Source organism: Lemur catta, chromosome 23, assembly GCF_020740605.2.
Source record: "Lemur catta isolate mLemCat1 chromosome 23, mLemCat1.pri, whole genome shotgun sequence".
Lineage (NCBI taxonomy): Eukaryota > Metazoa > Chordata > Mammalia > Primates > Lemuridae > Lemur > Lemur catta.
In genome coordinates this window covers 990,844-1,012,101 of record NC_059150.1, presented here as the reverse complement: position 1 = coordinate 1,012,101, position 21,258 = coordinate 990,844, and the positions used below count along the sequence as shown (strand labels likewise).

At 41.7% G+C, this 21,258-nt stretch overlaps 1 protein-coding gene and 1 pseudogene across 3 annotated transcripts in view; one reads left to right on the top strand and one right to left on the bottom strand.

Moving 5' to 3' along the window:
• Positions 1 to 21,258, top strand: part of DENND1B (DENN domain containing 1B) — a 232,323-nt gene that overhangs the window by 46,989 nt on the left and 164,076 nt on the right. Inside the window, exons 1-2 of one of the 3 annotated variants that reach the window (XM_045536504.1) lie at positions 12,302 to 12,483; positions 14,576 to 14,640. In XM_045536504.1, coding sequence (XP_045392460.1) covers positions 12,467 to 12,483; positions 14,576 to 14,640 — 82 coding nt within the window. In that variant the 5' untranslated portion in view covers positions 12,302 to 12,466. Of the gene's footprint in view, positions 1 to 12,301; positions 12,484 to 14,575; positions 14,641 to 21,258 lie in introns of those variants that run through there. The other 2 variants (XM_045536505.1, XM_045536506.1) reach the window with 2 other exon arrangements.
• Positions 10,351 to 10,451, bottom strand: LOC123627185 (annotated as a pseudogene).

The window sequence follows — 21,258 nt, the reverse complement described above, 5'->3', positions numbered from 1 at the left end:
TTCCACCCTCATGTTCACTGGACTTAAGGTTTGATTTCAGGATGTGCTGGGTGCTCTTGCGAATCATTTCAGTGATTCCACAGTTCCTGTCCCGGACTCAGTCAGCTGCCAGGCTCCCCGTGTAGCGCCCCCGAATCACAGTCACAGAATGTGAGGCAATCAGATCACCTTAACGCCTTCAGGGTGAGTGCCAGGATTGAATTTATGCATGTTTTTCTCATTGTGTGTTTTAGGCTTTTGGGTACACGTTATCAAAAATAACAGGACTTTATCCTTCACTTTTGTATAGGCTCTCCTGGGGCCATGAATCATCAAAGAAAGCCCAGGGAAGAAGGTGAATCTGAAAACTTCATCATCTTCCGGATAATCTGAATCTGAACAGCTTTACCAATCAGTGAGCTCTGAGAGTGCCGGTGAGCGGAAACTTCAGCTGTCTGCCTGGATTGCTGAGTATTGTAGTGGGAATAGCTGAGGTTCATAGGACGGAAGTGACGCAGGCTGATCTCCTTGAGCGACAACTCTCTAGGCTACGTCTTTACTTGGGTGTCTAACATGCATCCCCACTTTTTAAAGCCTGAAGCAAAACTTCTGGTTCCTTCCTCACCCCATATCCACACACTTATCCTTTCTTCTGTTCCTTATCAAATGGCCAAAAATGTAACAGTCACCCTGTCCTATCCATATCCAATCTATTGGTAATCCCTGTGGGTGTATTCCTCCATATATTGAGATTTGACGATTTCCTATCATTTGTGCTGCAGCTGCAGTCCAGAGCACTGTCCTTTCTCCTGGATTACAGCAGTAGCCCGTAAATGTCTCCCTCAACCCCACTTTGCCCCTGTGCTGATTTCCCTCTAGTAGCTTCCACAGCAAGCAGAATAAAATGCAAAATAAAATAGGTGCAAACACCCTTCACAGTCTGGCTGTTGCCTGTCTCTCTGCCCTGATCTCCCACCGCTCTGACTAGCTATCCTGCATCCCGGCTTTCCTGGAGCGTGCCAGGCTTGTCCCAGACTCAGGGACCTTGCATCATCTCTTGTCTTCACCGGGGAGCCTCGTCCCCTGTGTCTCCACACAGCTGCTGTCTCCTCACCATTCCAGTTGCAGTTTAAATATCTTCACCATGGGGAGGCCTGCCTTGTCCATCCTATGAATAGCTAAAGCAGTCGTCCACCCATCATTCTATCTCATTGCTCTGTTTTTCTTCTTCTGAGCAATTGCTTCTATCATGAATTTTACTTATGTGTTTACATGTTTAGTGTTGGTCTCTATTAACTAGAAGATAAGCTCTGTGAGGGCAGGAACTACGTGGCCTCTAGTGATAAAAATAATATTAGCTGAGGCAAAGAAGCTGAATTTCACCAGAGCGGAGCTGGCCTTAATAACCCGCGAGAGAGTAAGTACCGGGTACTGCAACGAAGTTTGGGAGCCAAGACACAGAGACTCTTCAGGAGAGGTGAGGCATGCAGGAAAAGAGCAGGACAGCTTGAAACAAAAGGACGGCAGCTTTGGAGGCTTTGCTCATTCAAGGAAGAGGGCAAGGTCTGAAGGGGACAAAGGCAAACGCACCACACAGCCTGGAGCCAGGGAGGCAACTCACAGAAGAAGTAGAAAGCACGATGACGACCAACAAAAGATTAGATTTGAACCTTGGTTCCCGGGACAAGTGACTAAACTGCTCACAAAATAATTAACTGCCAAATCAAACCCACCCTGGCAACTGTTTCTAGTATCTGTTTCCAAAAATATACACCTTGCGTATGTGGACAGCTCATCTTCATTCACCTTTTTTTTTCCTCTAGGAACCCATGTTCCATTAAGAAAATAAACCCTACTGTATAATTTGTTTTCCAATGTATAATTTTAACATAAGGGTTAAAAACTATATGTTGAAGGAAGTTTCATACCACAAATACATAAAATAAATATAGAATGACAAAGAATCGTAAGTTTTATTTCCAATTTTTATGCATGTTCATAGAGAATTATACTTTAGTTTTGCTTTTTCATCTTTGGAACCAGGAAATCCAGTTTCTACACCAAGCTTTTCCTTAAAAGATGCAGTTTGTCTATGTTCAGAAAGTTTCTTTCAACTTTACCTTTCATTACCTGTGAAATGAGGGAGTAATAACAAGCAATAATACACTCGTATCTCTTTTAGCTTCTTACATGACTGCTTTTTTAAAATCCCACATCTTGTACAAAGAACTCTTAAAAATGGTATGACTACAAAAGTGTTTAGTACCGCTTGTAATTGGTATTTAAAGATATCAACAAGGTATCACCGTGGCTGAAGCTTGGTTAAAAAAAAAAGACATCAACAAGGGTGAGGGCATATGATAATAAACGCTTCTGAAATGAAATACAACCCACTTGAGCTTTGCTCACTTTTGCTTGGATTGAGAGTGAGAGAGTGAGTGAGAGACAGGGAAGGAAGATGGGTATGTGTTTTACGAAGAAAATAGGCTTTTAAGGCCAGGCCTGGTGGCTCATGCCTGTAATCCTAGCACTCTGGGAGGCCAAGGCGGGAGGATCGCTCAAGGTCAGGAGTTCAAAACCAGCCTGAGCAAGAGTGAGACCCCCCCCCCCCCCCCGTCTCTACTAAAAAAATAGAAAGAAATTATATGGACAGCTAAAAATATATATATGTAGAAAAAGTAGCCCGGCATGGTGGTGCATGCCTGTAGTCCCAGCTACTTGGGAGGCTGAGGCAGGAGGATCGCTTGAGCCCAGGAGTTTGCTGTGAGCGAGGCTGACGCCAACAGACTCTACCTCGGGCAACAGAGCGAGACTCTGTATCAAAAAAAAAAAAACAAAGAAAGAAAACGGGCTTTTGAAAATGGCTCAGTGGCATTACGCAGGCTGACTTCCATTTCCTGGTGCCTCCGGCAACCCCGGGAAGGTGCATTCTTCCACACAGACATTTTTGGAATAAAATGTCCCTAGAGAGTTCGCCTCCTGCTTCATCGTCTGTAGTACCTGTTTTACCTACTAATCTCTACCTCCCAGGACTATTGAGAGGCCTAGCTAATAAAAACCGGTCATAAAGCACTTGGCAAAATCACAACAGCCGTAAAAAAAAATAAATAAATAAATGTAAACGTGGTCAGGCTTGTCTTTCTGGCATGTACGTGAAGTCTTTGTGCACGAAATTATATAGTGACTCCAATGTTAAGAAATTTTTTTCCCTTTGTTTTTTTTGCTTTCATCAACTGGGAGGAGTTTTTCCAACTGGTTTGCTGGAGTGAGTCGCTCCAAACTCAACAGTAGGCCACCTGATATAAAGCCTTCCTTGTAATTCTAATGTTAGGCCTCTCGTCATGAATTCATGCATACATTACTTAAGAATTCATATCTGCTCATTTAAAGAGGAAGTGCAACATGTTTGTGTTAAAAGTCATAGAGGTAAATAAACGGGTTGTGTAGTAGTCAGTGGCTTTATTTATGTCATCACAGAGTAGGAATTAGCAGCACCTGTTTGGTAGTTTTCTTGAGGAACCGGTGATAGCGCAGTATTATTACTACGAACAGTGCACATACTAATAGTGTTGTATGTTCCTGATCCACAACTTAATCCAAGCGGGAAACGAAGGGAAGACCCAGGAAGCAGCTGTGTAGCAGAGAGGAAAACAGCCCACACTGGTGCAGGAATCTTACGAAGTCACATGCAGACCATCATCAGGCTGAATCGTGGGTCCGAAAGCCTCCTTTCCGCTCCAGCCACGCCCAGCTGTTTTGATTGGCAGTCTCGAGACGATAGGAAGAGGCTACTGGAATTGTGCACAGCGAAGGAAGAAAGGCAGGTGAGACCGAATCCTTTTTATTAGGGAAGTAAATAAATTCCCACCAAACTAAGAAGAACTTGATCAGTTTCATGGTGCTGACATTCTGTTGTTCCTTTCTAGAGGGTATTACAAGCAGAAGTTGTCTTACCAGATATTTCCCTCCGTCCTGGGTCTGTGACATCAGAAACAACAGTGCAGATAAGATGATATCCACACTTCTGAATCCCAGGAGAACTCTCAGTCCTTGTTTATCTTTGTCTTGTTCTTATTTTCAGTAGTGAAAAATGGGGAGGGGTTGTCAAATAGTTTGGAGTTTTAAATCTTTGTTTATTATTCAAAGGACCTTCTGCTTTGGAATTGCACCTTTTGACCTGGTATTTGACTGAGTTCTATTTGCTGGCATGTTGCATTTTTTTCCTTCTAGAATTAATCATATATAATTACACATAATATTTGCTTAGTTATTCCCTTGTATTTCAAGAAAGCAGAACTTGGTACGCAGCAATTTGTTTTGTTCATTTCTTTATTTACATTAGGATTAGGTTTGCTTATATGGGTTGATTCTCTTTTATGTTTCCTTCCAGTAAATTCTAATGACATTGCTCATTGGATGTGATTACTCATTCTCCTGAGAGTATTAGATGGGTGTGAGCAGAGCTGACATGCAATGAAGATGCTTTTATTTATGTGGAGTATCTGGTGGGTGGGGTTAAGACATTCTTTCCCATGCAGTGACACAGGGTTACACCAACACTGTACTCTTTCTCGAAGCCCAAGTGAGACTGCGCAAAGAATCCCTGAAGAAAGTTTACCTCCTGTGATTATAATCTGTTGGTGATATTCTGCTTCAAATATTCTTTGTTCTTAACTATAAGGAATTGCTTTAGGTTTTCCAATGTCTAGAAGATTGAGGAACAAAGATAAGGGGGAACAAGCAGAAGCTGGTCAGAGGTAAGAGAATTTATTCTACAGTTTTGGGCAAATCACTTGAAAAAGGCGGAAGGAGAAGACCTCAGGCTGTGCTGTATTAGTTTTGAGAATTTTACTATCTTTTTCACTAAAAAGTTTAACAGCAGAAGAAACAAATATCATCATTTACTATTTGAATTTCACAAATATTTGGATATGTTCAGATTTGGTAATAAAGATGTAAAAATTTATCTGAGCCCTTTTGTCTACAAACTGGGAGATAACTTTTTATTGGAGTTGGCTTTCAAATCAACGTAGAACACTGGCATTATAAGCTATGAGGTGTGAAAGCAACTCAGAGAAGCATATTTCAGGAAAGACATGCTCCCAAGTCCTTTCCTTTACCTTCTCTCTATTTTAAAAGTACTTCATATGTCTTGTGGAGGGAGATTTTATCTTTAGATTAAAATTCATGATATTGCTGCTAAGTGTTAGAAGAACAATCTACTTGGAGAATGTTTTTCTTAACAACACTAAGTTGATATTAAAAGGCAGGTCCTGATAGTATGATTTTTAGATGGTTTTCTAAGGGCTTCAAGAAATTTGACTTAAATAATTTTTAGACAGAATTCTTCTATAATAAATGAAGGTAGTGATACTATTAATAAATTTCACCTAAGAACAATAATACGAGGCTGTGCAGAGTTAGATTCTAGGGAGTGCCTGACTTGGATGAGAGGGTTGCATCAAAAAGCTCATTTCTGGCCGGGCGCGGTGGCTCACACCTGTAGTCCCAGCTACTCGGGAGGCTGAGGCAGGAGGATCCCTTGAGCCCAGGAGTTTGAGGTTGCTGTGAGCTAGGCTGACGCCAGGACACTCTAGCCCAGGGAACAGAGCCAGACTCTGTCTCTAAATAAATAAATGCTCATTTCTAAGTTAATTGTTTGAAACTCAAAATCTTGATATAAATTGGTGAGGCTCACAGCCCACGAGTCTAGTTAAGTTATATTGAATCTGAAGCATTATCAATGTTATTATTTTAAAAATACCATTCTAGAGTGTACCATCGTGTTTCTCATTCCACACTCCAAAGGGAAATGCTCCTGGGTATCAGCATCTCTTCCCTTCTGTCCAAGGCGTATTTCTACGTGCACACAGTGTGTAGTGGTTGTGGGTTGGGGAGCCAGAGGTTACCTTTATGGTTGTCCCAGTACATTGGAAAACAGGGCAAGTTGGCTCATGGAAGGCCTGAGCTTGGATTTCTCCACACCATGAATATATAAGGATGCATGAGTCAGGGACTATGTGGGTTTGGCTTGAGGAAGGTGAACATTATTAGGTAGATAAAATGTTGTTATTTTATATGATACTATAATCAAAACTAGGCAATCATGATAATCAAAAATTTCATGAAAATCAATTAAAAATTCAGAATTAAATATTTAAAAATTTTTTAAAAATGCATTCCAGGGCAGGCAATCAGGTAAGGAATACTTGGGGTTCGAGGAGGGGGGACAAGTAAAAGTAGCTACAGGAGCCCCCTTTCATCCGAGGGTATTCGTTAAACTGTATGAACTTCAGCATTTGTCGTCATGGTCTTATGGGGCTTGAGACAGACCCTTCCTAATGTGAGAAATCCTATACAATTCCCCTCATAAAGCTGACACCCCAAAAGGATTCGAGGAAAATTGATTGTCTCAAACAGTAGAGCAGAGTTAAGGGGAAAAAAGTTTTCCAGAGGATTCATAGCTACATGTCAGCTCTCACATATGTGGTCTGAAAAATTTCAAGCTGAGAATTTAGCATGAAGTGGTCCTGAACTGCTAACGCTCCCAGGCATCTACAAGCAGTGAACGAATGTCCTATCTGGAGAACTCATCTTTATTTCAGACCTTACTCAATTTCCATATATAAGGCTCCAAGGATCAGATAATATGAAAAGAAATTACCACACATAGAAGAAAACAAAGGACCATAAGTTAAGAACCAGCAGGAAAAAAAAATTCAGATAACAGAATCAGATCCACAAATGCTTCAGATGTTGGAACTTCCAAAAACAGAATTTAAAGTATGTACATTAAATATCTTTTAAGAAATTAAGGAGAGGCTTAAAATATGGGTGAAGATAAAGCAGATTTAAAAAAAATAACCAAAAAGAACTTTAGAAATAAAAACATAAATTAAAAATTAAATGGATGACTTTAACAGATGAGACAAAGCTGAAAAATTAGTGAACAGGATATTTTTTTCTTTGAAATTAACCAGAATTCAGCCCAGAGAGATAAAGGGAGAGCTACTATGAAAGAGACGTTAAGAGACATGGAAGGGGTCGGGCGTGGTGGCTCACACCTGTAATCCTAGCACTCTGGGAGGCCGAGGCGGGTGGATCACTCGAGGTCAGGAGTTCAAGACGGGCCTGAGCAAGAGGGAGACCCCGTCTCTACAAAAAATAGAAAGAAATTATATGGACAACTAAAAATATATAGAGAAAAAATTAGCTGGGCATGGTGGCGCATGTCTGTAGTCCCAGCTACTCGGGAGGCTGAGGCAGGAGGATTGCTTGAGCCCAGGAGTTTGAGGTTGCTGTGAGCTAGGCTGACGCCATGGCACTCTAGCCTGGGTAACAGAGTGAGACTCTGTCTCAAAAAAAAAAAAAAAGAGAGAGAGACATGGAAGGTATTATAGAGTAATATGAGTATAATCAGCATCCCAGAAAGAAAAGGAAAAAATGGACTTCAGAATTTTCCAGAACTGATGAAAGTGACCAGTCCAGAGTCAAGTAAACCAAAGAAACCAAGAAAGATGAATTTAAAAACATCTACGTCTAGATACTTCATGGTGAAACTATAGAAAACTAAAGACAAAAAGAAAAATCTTCCTGAAGCCAGAGAGAAAAGATATTGTTGGGTTGCAAAATTGTCTGTTCTCAGTTCTTGGTGTGCTCTTGGCCGAAGAATGACCAGATACCCCAAAGCAAGGCAAGCACGAAACGAAGTTTACTGAGGAAGGGCAAGATAGGTTTACAGAGCAAGAGCAAGACACATTCACCACAGACGGCAAACGGGTCCCCTGTCATAATGAAAGGGCTCTGGTTATGATCTGGGGTCTTGTTTTAGAGGGTCTGGAGTGGGCGCTCTTCGTGGTTCTGACAGTCACCACTGAACCACTTTGATGGACAGTTGACAACATGATAATTAGCCGTAGGTTACTCTAGGTCACTTTCCGAATCCTATAGTGCTAGGGCTGCCTGGCCTGCACACTGGGGAATTCCCTGCATTCCTTTGCAGATTAGCAGGGTGCTCAGGGCGGCATCAAGGTGGGGCAGCACAAGGCCGGGCACCGGGGGCACCTGCCCTTGCACTTCTTCCCCAGGTGGGGCAATTGCTAGAGGCAGCGCCAAGGTGAGCACCCACGTTTGTTCCTAGGATAGTCGGAGGTCCCTTGCTATCTACCTAGCAATATTGCCTTTCAAGGTTTCTTTCTAAGTTCCAATTGTGATTAGGGAACCTAGAAGACAGTGTAATCTTGATAATATGCACAAGGAAATAATTGTAAACTCAGAATTCTTTATCAGTGAAAATATTTTTTCAAGAATGAAAGAGATATAAATACATTCCCACTCAAACAAAAAGTGACAGAATATGCCAGTGTTTATAGCATATATTTTAGGCAGAAGGAATGCGATTGTAGATGGAAGTTCTAAGATGAAAATAAGAAAGAAGAGCAAAATAAGTGGTAAAGTTCTGGGTAAATCTAAACAAACATTGACTGTATAAAACAACTTTCCTAATGCATAATGTATTGTAGTTTTTTCTTTTTCTTTTTTTTTGAGACAGAGTCTTGCTCTGTTGCCTGGGCTAGAGTGCCGTGGCGTCAGCCTAGCTCACAGCAACCTCAAACTCCTGGGCTCAAGGGATCCTCCTGCCTCACCCTCCCAAGTAGCTGGGACTACAGGTGCAGCACACCACCACACCCAGCTAGCTTTTTCTATTTTTAGTAGAGACAGGGTCTCGCTGTTGCTCAGGCTGGTCTCGAACTCCTGACCTCAAGAGATCCTCCTGCCTCAGCCTCTCAGAGTGCTGGGATTACAGGCGTGAGCCACCTTGCCCAGCCTGTACTGTACTTTTGAAAAAGGTTTTAAAGGTCCTTGTGTTGTCTGGGAGAAGGTGGATGTATTGGTGAACTCTGGATTTAATCAGTTAAATTTTACCTGTTAAAATTTGTAGGATAACTGCTAAATGAATAGAAATAGCATAACTTCCAAATTAGAAGAGGGGGTGGAGGGCAGAAGTGAAAGCATAAAAAACAATCAATCCTAGAGAAAGCAAAGGAGAAAGAGAAAACACATCAGGAGAAATAAATGGGAAGCACAACATTAGCTATGAGAAATAAATTTATCAGCCATTTTATAATAATATACATGAATGGCCTAAAACCTTGATCTAAGAGCCAAAGGTGACCAGACTAGATTAAAAATCAAAATTAAAATGTTTTAGACAAATTTGAAACAATGATTTAGAAAGTTTGAATGTAAAAGAGTGAAAAGAGATACATTACTACCAGGCAAATAGTATTCAGAAGAAAACTGTTTGGAATCTAAAGCAAAAGCATTACTAGAAGTAAAGAAAGTCACAACATAATGATAATAATAAATGGTTCAATTTACCAGATGGGTATAATAACTATGAACTGGTATGTTCATTATTACAGAACCCCAAACTATATAAAGCAAAAATTGACAGAAGTTGAAATAGACAAATCCACCATTATATTTTAACTTACCTCTCCCATTAATTATTTTCAAGCAGATGCAAATTCAGTAATAGAAAATGTCAAAAACAGAACCATCATACTTGATCAAGCACATGTATTTAGAACACTGTACCCAGAAGCTGCAGAATATATATTCTTTACAAACCCATGCAAAACATTTAAAATAAGTCTCAAAACATTTAGAAAGATTAATAGCTTACAGACCACGTTCTTTGACTATTACTGTCCCAAAAATGTTAATATTTATTGTTGGGTCGGAAATATCATTGCTGAAATATGATCTCAACATGATCTTGGAAATATCTCATACTAATTTGAAGGTTTGCCTTTCATACACCTCTGCCAGTCACATGGGAAGTTCTATATGAAATGAGTGTTACTAAAATTATACCACTGGTTTCACTAAACATATTATCAAGATAAATATATACTAAATCCTTTTTCCAGTATTTTTAACAAATCATGCATGTAAATCATGTCCATCTGTGTGTCTATCCCTTTTGCCTCAGTAATATCAGAATAGACAAATCTCTTTATTACCGTCAGCCTAAAGGCTGGTTTAAAAAGAGTTGCTCTGGGCTGAGGTATGCACGTGTAGTATTTTCCCTCCATACACTTAATGTAAATTGAATAAACAACGATTTTATGTTAGGCAGGGGTATGACTATCACTTAAAAAAAATCCCAACAATGGATGGAGAAAACCATTGTATTGCTATTTCCTCACCCCAAATTAAAAATGCCTATGTAGGTACCCCAAGTATGGTTTTTTCCTTTGGAGAAGAATTAATTATAATGAAAGAAGAAGTTTGAGAAATTCAGTAACACTTAGAGCAGAAGTGGTTTTTAGTTTACACAATATTTTTCTTTTTTTTCTTTTTTGTTTAATTTATTTTTTAATTTCCGTATGCATGTTGTGCAGGCCTGAGAGCCTCTTCGATGCTTGTCAAGGGGAGTGCTACCCTTCTCTCCTTTCATACAACATTACACAATATTTTTCAAGGTTTTGGAGTGTGGTAACCTTAGGTAGAAAAAGCTTTATTTGGGGAAAAAAATCCCTTATCTGGTATAGTTTGCCTAACTGTGAAACTGAAATTCACAGAATAATTTCTCAAAAGAAAGATAACACACAGCTGTAGCACTTTTTTACTCGATCATACTGCTTGTGGGATATACAATTAATCATTCTCATTTTTCAAACGTAGGAACCGAGAAACTAAAGCTAAGGGTCTCACCCCAAGTCAAGCTATGACAACTCGCTTTGCTAAACTATAATTTTTTTTTGTTTCCCAGTTATGTCCTGTCCTCATTTTTGATCCACGGCTATACAATATATGTCATTTTGTTGACCAAGTAACACCCAATTTTTGTAAGAAAGTTTAAGATTGTTGAAATTGAGTTTAACTTCAGGTTCCCTGATTCTAAATTCTTTAATTCTTGAAACTCCTTGTCTGACTCTTCTGCCTCATGACTCACACTACGATCATACCACATTTCCTCTCATCGTTGTACCTTCTGCATGAATAAATTCTGAAGCCACCCCCATTTGGGTGACAACCACTGTGGCCATGTGTCAAGGGTGGCAATTTAGTTGGGAGAAGAAGGCCTTCCGCAGAAGAACTCAGCTGTGGGCAATCTTTTCTGTGTCCATCATTAGACTTTTTCTACACTCCATCTCTGCTCAGTAGACCCTAAACGTGAGGCAGCAGAGCAGGAGAGGCAGCACGAAGTAGAAGTAAACAGTCAGCCTCAGGCAGATCTGCTTTGATTCCAGCTTTGCCATGACCTACTGGTGCATTGACAAAGTGCTGATGAAAGGATCTATCACAGAGCTATGGCGAGTGCTAAGTGAGATAATGCACATAACCTGGTTACCACGCGCTTTCCTAATGCATATAACCTGGTTACCACGCGCTTTCCTAATGCACATAACCTGGTTAACACGTGCTTTCCTAATGCATAGAATCTGGTTAACACGCGCTTTCCTAATGCACATAACCTGGTTAACATGTGCTTTCCTAACGCACATAACCTGGTTAACACGTTCTTTCCCTAATGCACATAACCTGGTTACCACGCGCTTTCCTAATGCACCTAACCTGGTTACCACGTGCTTTCGTGCTCTGCAATCAGCCCTCCCACCCTCACCCCTCAGGGCGCAGTCCCGGGCTGTCACTTTGTGAGGCCTGCCCCCACCTGAGCGTGTCCAAAACTTAGCGTCTGCGGTGCGGGGACGTCCGTCGCCCACACGTGCAGGCCGGTGCAGCGCTGTCCCTGGGCCTCGGTGCGGAGCTGCTTGGCGGGCGCCGCGTCTGCCCGGTCCCCACCCCGGAGGGGCCGCTCTGGGGTCGCAGAGCCCGACCCGGCCCCGCTGCAGTGACGGGGAGCCGAGCATCAGCGCGAGCTGGGACTTTGCATCTGACATGGGGAGGACCCGGTCCCGTGTGCACGTGACGGGGAACACTGCGAGTCCAGGGACTTTTCCAGGGACTTGCTGTGTGGGGGGCTGTGGCCTCGAGGCCCCGGAGCTCGGGCTGTCCTGGGACGGGGGCGCCCTGCCGGTGCGGCTCGGTCGGTACGTGGCCCTCGGCCGCCCGGGCGCTGGGACCCCGGCCCCGCCTCCCCGCGGCTCCGGCCGCCGCCGCCGCCCAGGTGCAGCCGCCGGGCGTCCCCGCGCGCCCCCTCCCCCGCCCGCGACTTCCTGGTTTGCAGAAGGTGCCGCGGCCCGGGCGCAGGAACTGGGAGGCCGGCTGCGGTGGCGGCGGGGGCGGCGGCCACGCCGCTGCTGTCACGGAGGCTTTGGGGGGTGGGGTGGGAGGCGGGGAAGCGCCGGGGGCGCAGCGGACATGGGCCCGCCGCCACCGCCACCGCCGCGGCTGTGAGGAGCCTTCTTCCCGGCGGCGCGGCCGGCCTGGGCGGGGGCGGCGCGACCCTCGCGCCCGGGGCAGCGGCTTCCAGGCCGGCGCGGGGCGGGCCGCGGCCGCGCTCCGACATGTAACCATGGACCGCAGGACCAAGTGAGTGGGGCCGGCGGCGTGGGGGTGGGCGTCCCGCGGCGGCCCCTTCCCGGCCCGCTCGGCCCCTCAGCGCCCGGCGGCTCCCGGGGCGCCGGCGTCGGCGGGCAGGGCGGGGTGCGGGTGCGGCCCGACCCCGATCCCGCCGGCGGGACGGCCTAGGCCGCAAAGCCGCCTCAGCCTCGCGTCCCGGCCGGCGGGTCGGCGCTGCCCCGGGCGCGGCGGTGGGAGCGCGGGGTCGGCGTCCGGGGGGGAGGGGCGGCCCGTCCGGGTGCGTCCGGCGGGAGGGTCGCCGCCGCGTGAGGCGTCCGGGAGGGAGGCAGCGTGGAGGTGGAGCGGTGGTTATTTGAAGCGCTTTCTGAGCATTCAGGTCACCGTTTCTTTCTGAATTGTATTGACCAGTGTGTCTCGGCTGTTCCTTCTCGTTAAATTGGTCTCTGGCGTTTGTTTACGAGGCGCCGGGTCTGCACGGTGCCTGCGAATACCGCCGGTTAGATGGCGTTTGGTGTGTCTGCCGGAGTATCCGTCAGTGGCTGCTTCACTTCAGGAGATTCGGTAAAAAGCGATTTTAATAACGGTGGCGGTTCTGTTGGTAGGTGTCTCGGGGGCGTGAGTTGTGCGTTTTCCTCCCGAAACTTCGGGAAGAATTCCTGCCCGCTCGCCCGCCCTCCCCGCCCCCACCAGGGCCCGCGAAGAGCCTGGACGTTTATGCTACCGCGAGAGGCCTTTTAAATTGCACAGGAGTAGAACTGAATCAATGTGTAGCTTTTACACCTAAGAGAGGCAGTAAAAGGGTATTAGGAAACTAGGAAAATTGTGTAATTTGGAATTGTTTTCTTCGTTGTTGGACATCACGGTGGAGACGGGGGGTCAAGTGCACCTGCGAGGCTGGGAAGGACCCGGAGTTGAGACTTTCCCACTGAAACCAGTAAATAGTGGGAGCAAATGTGGGTTTGTGAATTAATTTGCATGGCTCCTCACTTTCTATGTTGCTAGGTCCAAGTCTTGTAATAAAAAATTTTTTAAAAATCAATGTTTATTTGGAAGTCAGAGCTGGCTTGAGTTTCTTGAAGGAGGTACGTGTTAAAAACAGCCAGGGTGTAATACGAAGACCCTAAAGTCTCGTCTGCAGGAATAACGGAAAGATGGTAACACTTTGGACTTGTGGCATCAGACCGGGCCTATTTTTTTACCCTCTGATGGAAAGAGAGATAAAACAGAGCTCCGTTTTGGGGAAAAAAAAAGTGTCATAATAGATTTCAGTTTACAATTTGAAATTTAACCAATGAATAGGTTAAAGGTGTGGCGAGTTAGTAAAAAGACAGTAAGTTCTGACTGATGCAGATCAGCCTTACAGTTTGTAGCGGGAAAATTTGACCTGGGGGCGGATGTCCAGTTTCCCCAATGATAATTGGTATGAAAGAAGTCTTCTTTTTGTTATCTTTCGAGTCTCTGAATAGTGTGCTACTTTAAACATGCCTAAGTACCGTAAATACATCTCAAGGAAAGTATATGCAAAGTATCCCATTCGTGGACCTTTACAAATGTCCTATGGTGATCTATTAATAGAACGTGGCAGGTGGAGCCAGGTATTCGTCATTTACACTCAGATTGCAAGTCCTTGGAAGAAAGGCTGAGAGCTTGTGTTAAGCCCTTTTGGCAGGATCTAAAAACACCTAGGGACACACTGGCCTTCCAATTTTGAGGCAATAAGATAAAAGCAATGATTTGCATTTATACAGCCCGTAATTTATAATGTAATGGTCCATATGTTATTTGACCTGTAATACAATTATTCTGTGAAGTGGACAAGGCACTTTATTATTTTTTTAAGGTAAGAAAACAATCTCAGAGGTTAAATGCTTTGCCCCGTCTCAGATCTCATCTCCTAAATATCAGTAATCTTAAATTTCTAATCTGAGACGACATTTTCATTGTTATTTCTGCTATACTGTAGTCATATAGTTACATCTAATATGTAAAGATAAGAACGAGATTAGTCTTAGAATTAAGAAAATACAAGCTTTATGGAGATGCTTATTTGTTATAGGAAATAAATATGACAAAGTTTTTTTTTTTTGTTTTTTTTTTTTAGGTCCAATCCAGAAAGAACCTTTGACTTGGTATTGAAAGTGAAATGTCATGCCTCTGAAAATGAAGGTATGTGTGTTCCATTAATTCTTAAAATAACTGATTGAGTCTATCAAAGCAAGTGTTAACATTGTGGAGTACTGGAACATGATAGTATCAGAAAATAGTAGTTCTAAATGTGTATTCTGCGTTGAGTGTCTCAGGTTTCTGGTAATAACATAGATGCTAGGTCTTTGCCTTGGGGATATAGAAATCATGAATGTTATCTGAGCAGCTTGAATTTCAGGTGTGTGTTAAGCCCATATAATTTACAACTCAACTTTACCATGATTCATTGATAAAGTTACTGTTACTTTTGGGAAAGGGTTTGTCTTTTCATTTTCTTTCATTGGTGTTTGAAAATTTAGCATCTTTTTAAAAACATTAAGGCAAATTCTCTGCCAGTATCAATGGGAGCTACACCAATTCCCTTCTAATGTTTCCGGAATGCAGAATGTAGACTGAGTAGCCCCGTGGGTTGGATTTACTTCAGTGCCACAGCACTTTCAGAGAGAAACAATGGCGTGACATTACTTGGAAGGGTTTCAGTTGTCAGTTCTGTATGATTTTCTGAAAAGATTATAGTACTTTAATATCATGATTTTTATAATTTCCCCCCACATTGGCTGTATTGTACATGTGCACATGTGTGTGTGTGTGTGTGTGGCCATGGGTAGCAGACAAGAGTGAGGAATGTCTCCTTGCTTATTCTTTTAATATTTCTTTGCATGGTGCATCTTCATGGATATCTCCAGTGTAGGACCTTCCTTGTAGTGCACTCAGATCCTGGATAGCATGATGGTTAAGTGTGGGGTTTTGTGGAGACCAGTTGGCTATCCTGAAGCCTTGGTGGGAAGTTTGCTGACAGTCTTAGCTCTAGAAACCAGCCAGCAATTATCTTCTCTTAAGCAGTTTAGAGCTGTACACCTTAAAATAGAGGAGCCCCACCCAGCTGTGGTGAAATGGGCACGGCTAATTTTAGGTAGGAAGTTACCCATGTTTCTGGCTCCACCAGCCCTGCCTGCTGCACCTCTGGCCTATTTGAACTGCTGCTGTCGTCAGGTATATCCACGGGCAGAGAGTGATCCTAAGTTGTAGGGAGCATTTTCTAATTAAAGAGGTTACTTTGTGTTGTCCTACATGGAGTAAAGTTTGTCCATTTGCATTCTTTCCAGGCCCAGCGAAGTCCTCTTTGCAAAATGGGTACTCAAATGGATATATTATTTTTTCAGCTCTAGTTTAAATCTATTCTACAGTATATTTGTTATGAATTAATCTTGAAAATAACCATAGCATTACCTAAGGTGTGTGGAATAATGCTCACCTGATGTTGTTTGTAAAATAGGCTAAATTCATTTGGAAAACATGGATTTTCCATAATTTTAAATTCATGCTAAAGTGATCTTGAAAGATAGACCAGTCTGCCTTATGAAACATTTAATCTATGCACAAGTAAGAGAGATTGTAACCTTTTCATAAAGACTTTTGAGTGGTTTACTCCCTCCTTCCTCTCTTCACTCTTTCCTGTTTTCATGAATTAGTCATTCCAGTTTGTATCTTCTACTCCTGCCCTGCTTTTATTTCCTTACTGTCTTTCTGCTGTTACTGTTTAAATCACTAGTTTTTGGAAACATCTTCATTTGCATTTTAAGTTTATCCAGCTTAGTAAAATTTGAAATATAATAAATGATTAAAGTAAGCAATTTTGGCTTCTCTAGATTGCAGTTAATGCATTCTATATGGCTAATTGGCACTAAAGATTTTTTTTTTAAAGCTAAACTCAACCATGCAAAAACCAGTAACCTTTCTTCTTTTGAAGAAGGACTTTAAATAGTATAGTAACTAATATTTTAGTGTCTAACAAGTTACAACTTTTCGTGCCCTAAAAATTAATGCTATCTGTAGGTAAGAGGGCTGTAAAAGTAAAATTTTATGTTGAATTGTTTATGTAATATTTTCTCAATTTTCTGTGTTATTGCTAAATCTTAAATGGATAAAGTGCAGAAATTATTTAAAAAGTTACTGGAATGTTCCTGTTTAACTGTCAATACTAATTTGTTTTAATAAGAGTCTAATATGTGCATCAACTTGTTTAAAGTAGGGTAATTTTTTTGTTAACATTTAATTGAGCACGGGTGAAATTGTTACATAGTAATAGGCTTGGAAAACAAAATGTATAAATTAGGATGTTTTGGAATACAAATATAAAACCGATTTTAATAATAAGGGCACTCTGTAGTTCATGTAAGAGGATGTCAAGTATCCAGGTTCTTTCTGCATCTCAGCTCTGCCACCCACAGTCGTGGTGTTAGTGGAAGGCTTCGATTCCTTGTGCTTGTGAGGTGGCTGTCAGTAGAGGTTGGAACTCTGCTTTCTCATTTACGATTATGGGGGTGACAGAAGCTGGCTTTTCAGGGCTCTCTCTATAGGGCTAGGAAAGGTCTTTCCCCAAATCCCCCAGTAAACCTCTCCTTGTGTCCTAGTGGCCAAAGTGGGCGTGGGCTCGACCATCTGTGAAGTAATTATTGGCGGTGTAGAGGTAGAGGAGTGGGTGGCAAGACTACCATGATTGATTTATTGAATAATTGGCAAGGAAGAGGTGTTGGGAAATCAATTGCTGTTTGTAAAAGAATGCCCAGAATATTGGTTTATTTTTTGATGACTATTTTATCACATAGAAAATAAGTTCAGGGTACACTTGGTTTATACTAAGATTTATGATACTCTGTTAAGGTATTTGGCATGCTTCCTTTGTTTTTTTTAATAGAGAAGTTTAAATTTTTTCATTTATCCTGAATAATTTAGATCATATAAGAGACAAGTTATTGTTAATTAAGTTTGAGTGGTTTGAAATGGCATTGGTTGTTAAAATATAACCATACAGCTAGCTTTGGTAAGATGATGATCTTTGATCTGTTGCTGTTTGGACTTGTTTCAAAGACATCACATTGGCTTTTTTTTGAAAACATCACATTTTATTATAGAAGGCTCTGGAAAATAGCATGCTAGTTTCATAGGGAGGCCTCACAGATATAAAAATTGCTGTGAGAGGGCTTGGTAGTGTTTCCCTACAGTGTCCCCTGTGTGTTGGTAGAATTGGTGTCTGACGGCCTGGATACGGCATCTTTTGATCGTGGAGGTTTCCCTGGCAGAACAACCCCCAGTAACTTCTCCAGCTATCCAAGAGTGAAGTGCCAAAATTTAGATCTTAATGCTTCGTCCTGGTAGATCTCCAAGCTAATTGTTGTCATTCTTCACTCTGCTGTCTGTCTGTCTTCCCAGCAGGCAGGGAAGTACAGCGATGGCCTCTCCTCAGTTCTATTGACAGAACCGTAGTCACCATACTGCCTCCACTTTCCCCAAAGTGACTCAAGACTTCAGGGAAATGGAAAGTAACCCTTACTCAAGAAAAGATGAGAGATGCCTCCTCTAAACCTTTCTCTTCTAGGCAGTGGCCTTGGTACTCCAGCTCTCTCTCTTTTATTTGCTGGCAGCTTATCCTGCTGCTTGGAGGAGGAGGAGCAGCAGCAGCAGCAGCAGCAGCTGCTGATGTACTTGCTCTGTGCCAGGCACACTTCTGGGTGTTTTTCATGCACTAAGTATTTAAGCCTCACGGAAATCTTATGAGATAGGAAATTTTATCTCCATTTTGCACATGGAGACTGAAGCCCAGAGACATGACGAGCCTTGTCCAGGGTGGTCGGGCTCCAGAGTCTGTGTTTTAGGCAGTGCTCTCTTGCCTCACGTTGCATAGTGACCTCATGCAAGCTCAGTGCAGGCTCTTTTATCATGTGAGGAGATATTTGAGTATAAACTGTATGTGTTTCAGGTAGTTTTTTCTAGATGGGAATACAGTGTACTCCCTAAAATTAATGAATCCAATATAATCCCACCTAAAGCAATTACTGAGGTTTTTCTTGTAGTTGCAGACCCTGACTCAGCAGATCTTCATCCTCAGCACTAATCTGTTTTAGGATTTACCTCTCCATATTTAGTGAGTCTTTGATCTAACAGTTCTGGCTATTTATTAGTAGTTTTAAACGCAGCTTTAGCAAATCATGTTTTTTTTATTCCTTTCTCTGTACCTAGAAGAATTTCTCTTAGGAACAAGTCCCCATTTGCTACCAACTTTCTACTTTGATAGTCGCATCCAGCCTGTATCAAATTATCCATCTTTCTTATCTCTGTCTCGTGTTAACAGTTCAAGTGCCTTTCACTCTTCTTTTAAATCATAACCTTGAGCCAAAGAATTCTTAGTATCCCCCATGCCCTGCACATAAAAGGTATTTCTATGATTACTTTTGCATTTGATAGCTTTTTATCTATAGTGATAGGTACTAGGATCCACATTTACTTCTGCTTGTATTTTAGCAGCTACTGTGTTTTTATAAATATGTCTAGTATAGTCATATATAGACATATAAATATGTCTAAATGTGTGCCCTGCTTCAAGCAAGCACTTCATGGACAAAAATTTATTAATTAGTATCCTTAAGAAAAAGCTTACCATGTTTGTTATGTTTAATGAATATTTACAGAATGAATAAATGAAATTGGACCTAGGTTAATGCCTGGCTATGAAAAACTGAATGTTGATTATATTAATTCAGAGAGCTGCTTGTAGAAGTGATCTTAAATGTGTGACAGTAGCAGGGACATTGGAAATATATGTCCATATATACCTTGGACTGGGTTGTTTGGGGATACGTGCTCAGGCTCTTCTCTTTTAGCATGCACAGCTCTTGTCTTTTCCTCTCTTCACATCACAAGACATATAAGGACAGTTGCTATATATATGTTTGGGGGTTACCTTCAAACCCATTTACAATTTACACATCCCAAAACCCAACACAATCCTAACATTTAGAAAGTAGAACTTTGATAAATCATACAGACAATAAACTAGTTTAGGAGACATTATTACATTATTGTCCAACATGGAAAAAAAATCTGAGTAAAATGTGGTTACCATGATAGTTGTTTTTGCTTCAGCTTTGTGTTCATCAAGGAGGTCTTTCTGAATCCCCCTCAATCCAGATGTATTAAGATAAATTAATCTGGACTGAGTATTAACTATATATCCTAGGTTGTTGAAGAAAATTAAATGGTTTTATTCTCTCATACTTGCTAACCAGAAACAAAATTTAATGTGGTTCTTTAGAACCTTGTCTTTTGGTTATGCCGTTTTTGTTTTACATAGAAAATAAGAATATTTATACTTTCATATTTGGCTTGGGACATTACATTCTCCTTCACGTGGCTGCCTGCAAGTGTAAAAAGCAAATCAAATTTCGCCGGTTAGTATTTTTTTGACTATTACTTGGACAGCATGTTGCAGAGGTTACATTTTAATAGTTTGATTAATAACTTTCTCATAGGTGCTTTAATTTGTGTGCATGTTCTTTATTTCTGCTGCTTTAAGCCAAGGTGACTTCTTGGTTTTTAGCGCCAATAATCCCACTGTGGCATGTGAGAGGCTACAGGGCCTCTGCTGCCTTTGTCTTCGCAGTCGTGTCCTCCCGACTGTGGCTGGGCTGCTGCTGTGTTGCCGCAGTCCAACAAGTTTGTTCAGGTTTCTTCTTGGAACATTGCTCTCTTGACTTCCAAGGTAATATGTTTCCGACATGCTTTTGATAATATTTTCTCATTTGGAGATTTTTATTATGCTCAAATAATATCCTTCTTTCTTTTCCTCCAAATGTTTATTTTTTATTTGCAAGTTAAAGGACAATAATTTAATGTTTATGGTTTGCATTTTAAAGTGTATCTAGAATATGAGCAATAGGCATTTTTGGGGTGCTTTAAGCAGGTGGCCATGATATTTCAGGTAACAATGAGAATATCACACATAAATCCTTTGCTTTTCAATCAGTTCCAAAGGAATATTTCTTCCCTGGAAATAAGTTTAAACATTTAACATTTAAAAACTTTTACCACTTTCAGACTCTTAAGTTTATGCTTAAGGAACATTACGGAAGCTAGGATAGTTTTTTTTTTTTTTTTTTTAATGCTTTTTACCTGGACTAGAAAGGATTAAAGATAGATTTGGAAGCTCCTGAGATACTGTAGTGTTCCTATATTGTTATATTGAATGGTTTTCAATTCTTATATTTCTTTTGGGTGTAGTTAGACTCTTTATATAAATTTAGGATAAGTTGATTTATTTCAGGTAGTAATTTATCTACAGAAAGGAATGTCTTGGTTCACATTCCTGTGATAGGTCAGTCAATGGCCTTGTGGGGGAACTTGCTAAAAATGGCCCTGAATTGACTTTTTAAGAGGTATTCAGGAGGTTGTGGTACCAACACTGAAGACATTGCCTAAGAGAACAGTAGGATAATAGAATTTGAAGTTTCCTTGAAGAGCACTTAGTACCAGCCCTTACAGGGAAATTGCTTTAATGCCTTTTATAATTCCTAGAGCCCCTCTGTTCTCACCTGGCAGGTGCCAGCCATTGTCATCATGCTGCCTGGTGACTGGTAAGGAGTCTGGCAGTGAGCATTGGACAGGCTGTTCCACCCCAAGTACACTTGTTTTAAAATTACCCCTCTTCTCAATCTTCAGATAACAATTTCTTTAAGTAGGTAGGTGTTTCTTAAAATGCTTATCTGATTAAAGTGTTTCACAGTGAGGTGTGAAAAACCGATA